We start from the raw sequence: 10,211 nt of genomic DNA, 5'->3' as shown, positions 1-10,211 counted from the left end.
ATATATATATTTCTTTGAAAATACGTTTATATATTGGAGAATTTTTGAAATAGTGTAAAATTGTTCAATGAAATAATGTAATTTTTGGATTTTCCATTACTTTGTATGCTGTCGAAATTTGAATTTTTAGTTTTTTTAAGCAAATTTAAAAAGTTGTTATAATCATCTTGTAGGGCATCTAAAAATCAAACTTTTTTCAATATCGTCCGTTATTTGGCGTAAAAGGTTCATTTTCGTGTTTTTTGAATTTTGTAAATGGTATAAATCTGGTAATTTTTGGTTTTATGAAAAAAGTCATTAGGATACATTATTCGGCTTTTTGAATACTATGAATGACCTTAAAGAGAATTTTTGAATTTTGAAAAAAGTGGTCTCGAAAATATTTAAAATGTGCCGACTTTTTGAGTTTTTATCAAAAGTTTCAAAAGTCATCGTACTTACAGGCAGACAGATATACATAAAGACATACATACAGCCATGCATTTGTAAAAACCTGTTTATCTGATGCAGGGGTCCTCAAAACGTGGAAGTTTGACAAAAACTGGGTGGGGGGGGGGGATTTAACATACATTTAATATCTTCTCTGATAAGAATGTAACAAATGTAAAAAAATTGAAAAATTGTATACTTTTTTCGATCTGAGTGTCTTGAAAAAATTGATATTCTGTAAATATATTTATCTCAAAATTTCAAGAGTTTTAAAATTGTGTTGCAACATTTTTTTATTTTTTTCCGGATCTCGTACTAAATTTGCAACTCCTTTGATAATATGGAACATTGTGAAATTAGCAATATTTGAGATGAAACTTTTTATACTCTTTATGTCTTTTTTTATGCATTAAATTACCAAAGTTTTAAATATTGTATATACAGGTTTTTTATAAAAGTTTGCTGAGTAAAGTGTGAGGACAGTTGGTAAATTTAATAAAGCATTATGATGTTTCTTAGTTGCGATTTATTCAATTTCCAAAACTTTAGAAATTTTGTTAGGTATAAAAACATTGTATCTACATTATTGTTAATGCCACAAGGTTGCGTATTATCGATGTGGTATTAAAGTTCAAATAAGATTCATAAAATAATTTAAAAATTTGCAACCAGATTTTAAAACTTTTACCATTGTTGTGATTAATAACTCCATATTATTTTTTTCATAATATTCATATAGAGAAAGTATTTTCCGGGCTACTAAAAAGATTGCAAGTTTATGAACCTTTTTGATGCAATGGTCAAAACGCAGCTGCCAATTTGTAGTACTTTTGCAATTTTATCTTCGAGCTATTTATGAAAACATTATTTATTCCAAAAGTTTGAAGTTTCGGACTTCTAAAATGGTTGCAAATCTAATAAATTGTGGAAAATGCTTCAAAAAACAATATGGCTAATTTTTAAGAGTTTTGAATTTTTTAGAATAGTTGTGCAAGATATAAGAATTTTCCGAAATCCTAAAAGTTTATAAACTTTGGACTTAATGTTAATTAATTCTCTTTACTGGCTGGTCTATTATATTTAGAGGTTTCTACTGCTCGTCGATTGCATGTAGCGTTCGGTGGCCCTCAAAGCAAAAGCTCGATCCTGCGTGTCTGAGTGCAAAAGTTGTCCAGCCATTCATCAAAGTTACCTCGGTAGAATAAGCCCTCTAGGTCCTTTAGGACCTAGGTTTAGGTTCTAGGAGGCTAGGGAGCTTCTCTACTAAATACCTGCAGTAACCATACTAAGGTATTTAGGAAATTAGTGAAATATGAACTGGACACTCTTCTTGGCAGTTCGAAACCGAATTTGGCGATTTTTATTGATTTCAAATCGTAAATTTGATTTTTAATCAGTTTTTTATTAACTTTTATTCGTGGTTGATACAGGTCATGGAATTATGGAATGTCAGGGAAAGTCAAGGAGTTTAAAACTGGTTAGGGAAAGTCAGGGAATGTGAGAGAAACCTGAAAGAATCAGAGAATTTTAGAAAAATTGAAGTTAAAGTTTATAAAATTATGTATGACTGTTGTCCAGACTTCATATACCCTTGCCCCTATTTACCACTTTTCCTCTTTGAAAATAATTCACCTTTTTCAAGAAACTTGTCCTTTTTGTCGGTTTTCAGTTTAAATTCAAACTGTATTAATTGAATCTTGATTTTAATTGAATTAATTGAAAATTGAACTATTTTGTTATAAAGCCATCGATTTTCGTTGAAAATTGAACTGAAAATTGAACCACTCTATTTATTCCTGAAAATTGATCATTTTTGTTAAAAATTCCAATATTACATTTTTGGTTAAAAATTGATCGCTCTAATTTGAAAATTCAACTATGAATTTTTTCATAATGAATTTTTTTTTATTTACATTTGTATCGTTTAATGGTAATTTATTTTTCTCTAGTATACATTAATTTAATTAACTGAAAATTTAACTGTTCCATTTTTCGTAGGAAATTGATTGTTTTTTGTTGACTTTTTAGATGCAAATTAGTATTTTTGATTTAAAACATGATCTGTTTCCTAGAGAATTCAACTATTAGGCTTACAAATTCAAAAAATTGGTTAAGAAGTTCTTTTTTCTCTTTTGACTGAAAAATATTTCTTGGTTGAAAATTCAATTCCTTTGTTAAAATTGTTTTTTATAAAAATTCACCAATAATTTTTGGTTTAAAAATGAGCTGTTACAATTTCCGTTGAAAATGCATATTTTTGTTTGTTGAAAACTCATCATTTTACACCAGGGCTCATCTTTTTTGTTGAAAATTTAAATACTATGTTCAAAACTTTTTGTTGTGAATTAATTTTCTTAACTGAAAATTTTAACCATTCTATTTTTAGTTGAAAATTGATTGTTTACAGTTGACTTTTTGGTTGAAAGTTTATATTTTCGGGTTAAAATTTAACTGTTTTGTAGAGAATTGGCCTTTTCAGGCTTCAAAATTTAAGAATTTGGTTGAAATTTGAATTTCGGTTAATTTATTTTGTTTAAAATTCGTCTCTTTGCTTGAGAGTACAACTGTATTTAGTTGTAAATGAAAATGCCGATATTTTATTGAACTTGATATTTTATGCGTTTCATATTGAATTCAATATGGTATGAATTCAGTATGGTATGAATATTATTTGAAGAAATGTATTCTTCTATTATTTCCCGGTTTACTTTAGAAACACCCAATTTTCCCTGTTACCGTTTAAGGGTGAAAATGAAAAGGTTGTAAATATTTCAAAGGTATATTCCTTGTGTTACACTAATTCTTTATTTTGTATAAGAATTTTTTGAAATTTATTATTATTTTTTGTTTATTCTGCAAATTCTCGGTGCAGTGTAACTTTTCTCCACTTTTTTTCGTTGATAAAATTTTTCTGAACTTTTAGAATAATAAAAAAGGATAAAGATCAAGAAATACTTACACTGAGTAAAATTGAAAAAAAGTATTTCAGAATAACATTAAACATTTTTTTCTCTTCATATTAATCACAATAAGTGTAAAGATTAACATCAAGCGAGGTGACGAAGTAGCCCTTATTAAAATTTTCATTTTGTAAATATTTCATTTATATCATTTAAAATATTTTTTATTTTGAAATAATAATTAGATCTGATTTTAAACGATTTATATAGGTTAATTGATATTGATTTTGGTTTTTTATTTACAGTATTAATGGTATTAATATTGAAACAAGTTACTTCAAGGTTATTAAAACTTTTTTAATTGAAAATAATGGGAGTATCTATCAATTATTTTGCTTATTGGAACTAACTTTACTAACTGAAAATAAATATTGTGTTACCGGATGACAAAGTTATCAAAGCGTTTATTATCAAGTATATTATCAAGCGTTTTACAGGTAGGATGTGCATATTTTATTAATATTTTTTTCACATAGTCTGCTTCAAAATACACTTCCTGTATAAATAAATCCGTTCTGGTGAATGATTGTGAATGATGTATTGATGTAACTAGAATCGGCGGAACCTTTTTTTCTAGAGGAGGACAAGGGCATAACAACTTATAGTATTGAATGGTACGATTTGTACATAGTATAGTAATATCATAATATGTTAAATGGAACATAAGTAATAAGTAAACAATAAATAATAAATACAGGTATAAAATTCATATTTCCAAAGATTTCACCAAAATTTCATAGACTGAACACAGATTTCAATAAATACCTAAAGATTTCACAGGTTTCGCCGAGACTGCGGATAGATTTTAAAGATTTGATAGGCTTCTGTTATGGTACAACAGATTGCAATGATTTCTAAATGATTTTTCAACGATTTTTGACAGATTTAAAAGAATTCACAAAGACCTAAATCATTTCTTAAAGATTTCACAAAGATTTCATTAGTTTCATCAATATTACCGAATATTTAAAAAATATTTTAAATATTTCGCAAAGGGTTTTAAAGAATCCACAAAGATTTTACAAAGATTTCAAAAAGGTTTCAATAATTTTAGAAAGATTTAAAATATTTCGCTGATTTTAGATAGATTTAAAAGTCTTTATAACCACTTGAATGATTTCCAAAGATTTCAATAATAATACAAATATTACCAAATATTTCAAAAGATTTCCCAAAGATTACAAATATTTCGCAAATATTTCAGATAGATTCAAGATTTCACAAAGACTTATATTATTTTACAAATATTTCTGATAGATCTCAAAGATTGAAGAAAGAATGAAAAAATTGAAAGATTTCCATTTCTGATATAGACTCTCTTCTATTATCCTTATAATTAGATCATGAATGTTTCCATTTCAGCTAAGATTCGGACTGGATTCAAGTATTTGAATGATGTTACGTTTATGAATCGCCAGTGAAATAGAGTATTAGTTATAGGATAAAGACGATCATGTATACATTGATTATCCCATGGCCAGGAATTTTCATATAATTTCTTAGCCGCAGATGTATGTGCAAATAAAGTGACAAAATATCTATTTTGGAAAAATTCAAACGATCCGATCAATTAATTTATTCGATTTCAGAGTGAGTAAAATCAATACTTTGCCCCTCCCTTTTCGATTTCTTCTTAATTTTTATTTGAAGAACGAAACTTTAAATGTAATTAAATTTTGCTATCCTAAAGTATATTCTAATAATCTTTCATTGTCCATTAATCTAAGTGCGGAAATAAATTATTACGTCATTTATAAAATTAATGAAAATCCGTTTTGTTACAAGATGATATAAGAACTCGGGAACATTAAAAAACTATACGTGCATAATATTCTTTAATTATAATTAGATAAAAAAAACTATATTTTCGAATTCTGCTATTAATTAAAAAGTTATACGCATGTTTCGATCATATTATCTTTTACCTTTCTTGTGGAAAAATCGTGTGAGGGAGACGTAACCGAATGAAATTTACACACATTCAATGGAATTTATTTTAAAACCGAGTTAAGTAAAAATAATTGGGTTATAGGTTGTTTTGGAGAAAGTAGACACGATAAAACCGTATAATTAAACAAATTAACCCTTCGAATACGAGCGTATGATATTTCAAGGACATGGGGTTTTCTAGTTTTTTATTTTCACCCTTAAATGATTTAATTAATTTTTACTTAAAATATAATGTAACTAAACGATGCTCGCCAACGATAAATATAAATTTCATTGTCTGAATTTTACCATTATTTCATTAATATTTTGTTATTATACCATTAAGTTGTACTGTCTATGTTCAAGGGATAGATATGGGAAAAGTGAGAAAGGGAAGTGTAGGAGGAGGTATAAATTTTAGATCGATATAGAATTCCCGGGCTTCTGATTTAAGCAACACGTTCGTCCGCAACACCGCTCCAACACAGGTCGCTGATCAAACTCTAGCAATCACCCCAGGTGAAGAGCTTCACAAAGTGTTTTTTTTTTCTAATTAATACATATTTCTAATATGCAGATTTTGTCCAAATTTTGACAAAACTGATACTTGCTTGCGAAATTTTATTGTTTTACAGTTTCCAAATTTAAATTCAATTAATTAAGTTGAGGGTTGCAGTATATAACTAGATAACCAACAAAATTAGAATTTTTTAGAAGAACGAAATAACATTCTGTAAAATCGAAATCATCATTTAAGAATAAATCAAAAGTTTTATTCCCAGGCTGAAGTATTTCTAAATTTAAGGGACAAAAGTATGATTGAAAAATTATATCCAGTTCCGGGAAAGGGAATGTGAAAGTTTACAATCTCAAACTTACAAAAACCTAAAATTGGAACAGGCTTGGATGCGATTTACAATAAAAAGTGCAATTTTTAGTTGACAGAAAAAATAAAATCTTGCTCCCGAGATATCGAGTTTAAAATTGGGAGAAAATGAGGTTGGTTAGAAAAATTGACCAATTACGAGCAAACCATTTAAGCATTTTGAGGTTCAGATTGCATGGTTTTTGAAAATCTTTTTTAGATAGCGACTAAAGATCTATTTTTTAATTTAAAAAATAATAATAAAAACTTCCTTCCTAGTTATTGGGAGGCTGAGTTAGAATAAATATGGTAAGCTGTCATCCAAAAAAATTATTCTGTTTCGGGAAAATAAAGATTTAGTGTGACGGTATCGAACTGTGACAGAGATTTTTCGTTGAAAGTTCTATAAAAAGAAGAAAGTTATGTATTTCCTAATAAATAAACGATAATAATTTTACGAAATATCGTTTCTGATCACAAGGCAAAACTTTAAGTAAATAAACCTAATTAAAGTGGCTTTTTTTAGAAAATTAAGCATTGCAATTTTAGGTTGGAATTTGATTTGTACTTTTGTGCTGAAAAAAGTTGCAAATAGCTATATTTAAGTACTTTTTCTTCAATAAAATAAATATTTTATTATTTTATTGTATTTAAAAACTTTTAAGAAAGGGAAGTTAGTCAGAAGAGTTTTAGAAAAAGTTAAGAGGTGAGAAAATCGAAAAAAATAAGATTGGAGAAAAGTTCAGCGAGACAGATGTATGGTCTTGAAATACCAATCTTTTTATTACTATATCAAATATGAGCTTTTGAAAAAATCCTTTTGAACAATATTCAAGTAAAGTTTACAGGAATTTATTGCACATAATACCATTGATAAATTTGTAATAGGTTAAATAGAGGAATTATTTAGAATATTAATAGTCATGAAAGTTTTAAACGTCTCGAGAAATCGTATAGAGAAGGTAGAATAAGTATCTGTTCTTGAATTTAATCTCTAGTAATTACTCGAGCATTGACTGAATTCTTACTTACTAGAGTTTTGAGTCCTAGTAAATAGACGTTGTGTCCGTATATAATATGTTTTTAAATATTTTTATTGATGGAGAAAGGAATATCGATGAGAATTAATTTTTCGCTATAGATAAACAACAATATGGAGAAAATGGAAGAGAGTCGAGAAATTGATAATGGTATTGGATCTATAAACACATTAAACGATGATTGCCTTAGACTAGTTTTTCAATACCTTCCCATAGTTGAGAAGATCAAGGTGGAAAGAGGTACACTTTAATATGGAACTAGTTTCTTTATCAAGACTAATAATGATCTCCTAATACATACTTTTATCCGAAAATCATCCTAAAAGTCATAAGTATTTGTTCGTTGTAGTATGCAAACGTTGGCAAAAATTAAGCAAGGAGTCGTGGTATACATTTAAGAGACTCGATCTCTGTCCTTCCACGTGGGGCTGGCCTGATGATACTGAAAAAAAATTCATAGATAACGACATACTTCACGAAGTACTAATTCGCTGCAGTCAATACCTAAATGATGTGGACTTACGCAGGAATCAGTCTAAGATTCTTTTGTATTATGTCTCAATAAAAGATATATGTTTAAAATGCCAAAGACTAAAGTCACTAAATTTATCAGACCTATCCTCAAGTCGGCGAGGACACAATTGTCCATATACGGATTCAGAGGGACTGATTGATTCATTGTTACTTACATGTCAAAACCTGATTAAATTTGGTTTGGAACCTTGTTATAGTGGATATCACGAAAAGGATTTAGGAAGATTGTTTGATAACATGAGAAAAATTAAATATCTTCGACTTGGTTCATACCATAGGCCACTGTATATTGACGGAGAATGTTTGCTACATTTACCAAATGACACAATAGAAGAAATAGTACTAGTAGGTTGCACATTTCTTCAACCTAGTTTTTTTCGGAAAGTAAGTATATCAGTTTCGAATTTTGCGCCTTAAAAATCATTAATTTTTAGTATAATATTCTTATTTCATCCTTTACAGGCTTTCGACTCGTTTGATAATTTAGAAACACTTGTCCTGTGTAATTGTCAAAGTGTCAACGACTATGCTCTGCTGACGCTTGCTTTTCATTTAAAAACTTTAAAAGCTTTGGGAATAACAGGATCATGTTTGATAACTGAGGAAGGAATGAAGAAAACAATTAGGCTGAAAAACCTTCAAAAGCTAAATGTCATGGGCAACCAATCATTTACTGATGACGTACTCACTGGAATATCAGCCAATTGTCAACAGCTTGCATTTTTGGATATTTCATGTGAGTTGCCTAAAAAAAATAGAATATAAAACATTCCATTATCTAGGTCTGACTCAGTGACAAGGGACCGACCAGAAACTACGTTACCAATTTTTGGCTATTTAACCCCCCCCCCCCCCCCCCCCCCCCCCCCCCCCCCAGCCCTTCTCGTTGATGACCGTAGTTTTGTCTTTACACCCCCCACTCTGCACCCCTCGAAAGTACCGTAGCCGACGGCTAAACACGGCTTCCACGTTTATTTAGCTTTTTTTATGAGTTTAGATGATTCTTGACGAAAATAGGTAATACATTATTTTTAATAAAATTAATGTAGATACCATATTGAAGTCAATAGAAAACTTTTTAAATTTATAAGATTTTAAGTTCAAACATATTGTATTTTTAACTAAATAATTACATTTTCAAACAAAAAAGATTTTCTACCGAAATAGGTGAATTTTTAACCAAGAAATACGAATATGTATATAACATAAATATAATAATAAATATAATCAAGTATATCCATCCAGAGGTGGTTGTTGTCACCTCCAACGCTTGCGACCGCTCGTAATTGTATACCTACAACATCATCGCAGGAGATTTCAAGCATCGTATTAAATTAACTTATAACATCCTAATCTCATCAGTCACTTGACTTAGTCCGTGGCTATGATGTATAACCGCGCTCACCCGAGTAAAAGTTTTGAATAAATCAAACAATAAATAATAATAGCTAAACCAAAAAAGTTGAATTTTCAACAAAAATATAATTTTCGATCAGGAAAAATCAATTTTCATTCCTAAAAGCAGGGAGAAAAGACATAAGGGGACCAAAGTAATGTAATCGCAAAATTTTTTCGTATGAAAGTGATTGTATTCAACCCGGTGCAACGCCAGTGTAGCACACGTATTAAAATGGCCGCCTTCTGTGTTCACATTTTACATTATTTACAAATATGATTTTCATCGAAAAGTATAAATTACTGTTTAAAAGCAGAAAAATGGGTTTCCTTATCTAGAAATATCTGTGATTTGTGAAGGTCTACCAAGAACATTAATTCCCTATCGAAAAAACTAATTTTTAAGAAAAAAAAGTTAAGGTTTCAAGCTAAAAAGTCAAAAAGCTTAGAAAACAGGTGATTCCAAACTGAAAAAAATGAACGGGAGAAAGAAAATATCGAATAAAAAATGTAAACGAGAAAGTTAAAGCAAAAATGAATTTTTAATCAAATTGTTGAACTTCAGACCAGAAAATATTTATTTTCAACATGAACACAAATTAGCAACCAAATAGTTGAATTTTAAATTAAAATGCTGAATATTTAACAAACAGAAAATTAATTTTTACAAGGAGGTTCAACTTGTAACCAAATAATTGATTTTTAACTAAAAAAATACACTCTCAACCAAAAATGGGATAGTTCGATTTCTGGTTTAAAAAATTAGTTTTCAATTAACAATTGAACGAATTTTCAACCTAATAGTAACATTTTCAAACGTAAATAGATGAATCTTCAACCAAAGAAAAAGAATTTTTAGCAAAGTGGATAAACTCTTAACAAAAATAGTTGCATTTTTAGGCATATCAATCAATTTTGAATAAAATAGTGAAATTCGTAACCAAAAATATTTAAATTTTCTTATTTATTGTCTTCTATTAATTTGCAAATTTGTTGAAATTTATCATCAGGAAACGTACTTAACGTTATCTTATTTCGTAAGCTTATTTCCACAGCCCC

The 10,211-nt window shown here is 28.7% G+C and overlaps 1 protein-coding gene across 10 annotated transcripts in view; it reads left to right on the top strand.

Annotated features, from left to right (window-relative positions):
• LOC117182242 (F-box/LRR-repeat protein 4-like) overlaps positions 1 to 10,211 on the top strand; it is a 62,216-nt gene that overhangs the window by 51,337 nt on the left and 668 nt on the right. For 7 of the 10 annotated variants that reach the window (XM_033375343.1, XM_033375342.1, XM_033375340.1 and 4 more), the window contains 3 exons: positions 7,325 to 7,463; positions 7,573 to 8,141; positions 8,220 to 8,493. In XM_033375343.1, the coding sequence (XP_033231234.1) occupies positions 7,337 to 7,463; positions 7,573 to 8,141; positions 8,220 to 8,493 (970 nt within the window). In that variant the 5' untranslated portion in view covers positions 7,325 to 7,336. Of the gene's footprint in view, positions 1 to 3,756; positions 3,827 to 4,751; positions 4,980 to 5,740; positions 5,838 to 7,324; positions 7,464 to 7,572; positions 8,142 to 8,219; positions 8,494 to 10,211 lie in introns of those variants that run through there. The other 3 variants (XM_033375344.1, XM_033375341.1, XM_033375345.1) reach the window with 3 other exon arrangements.

The sequence above is a fragment of the Belonocnema kinseyi genome, chromosome 10 (assembly GCF_010883055.1).
Source record: "Belonocnema kinseyi isolate 2016_QV_RU_SX_M_011 chromosome 10, B_treatae_v1, whole genome shotgun sequence".
In the NCBI taxonomy this organism is placed as follows: Eukaryota; Metazoa; Arthropoda; class Insecta; order Hymenoptera; family Cynipidae; genus Belonocnema; species Belonocnema kinseyi.
Note: the sequence above shows the minus strand (reverse complement) of the source record. Positions and strands in the feature narration are given on the sequence as shown.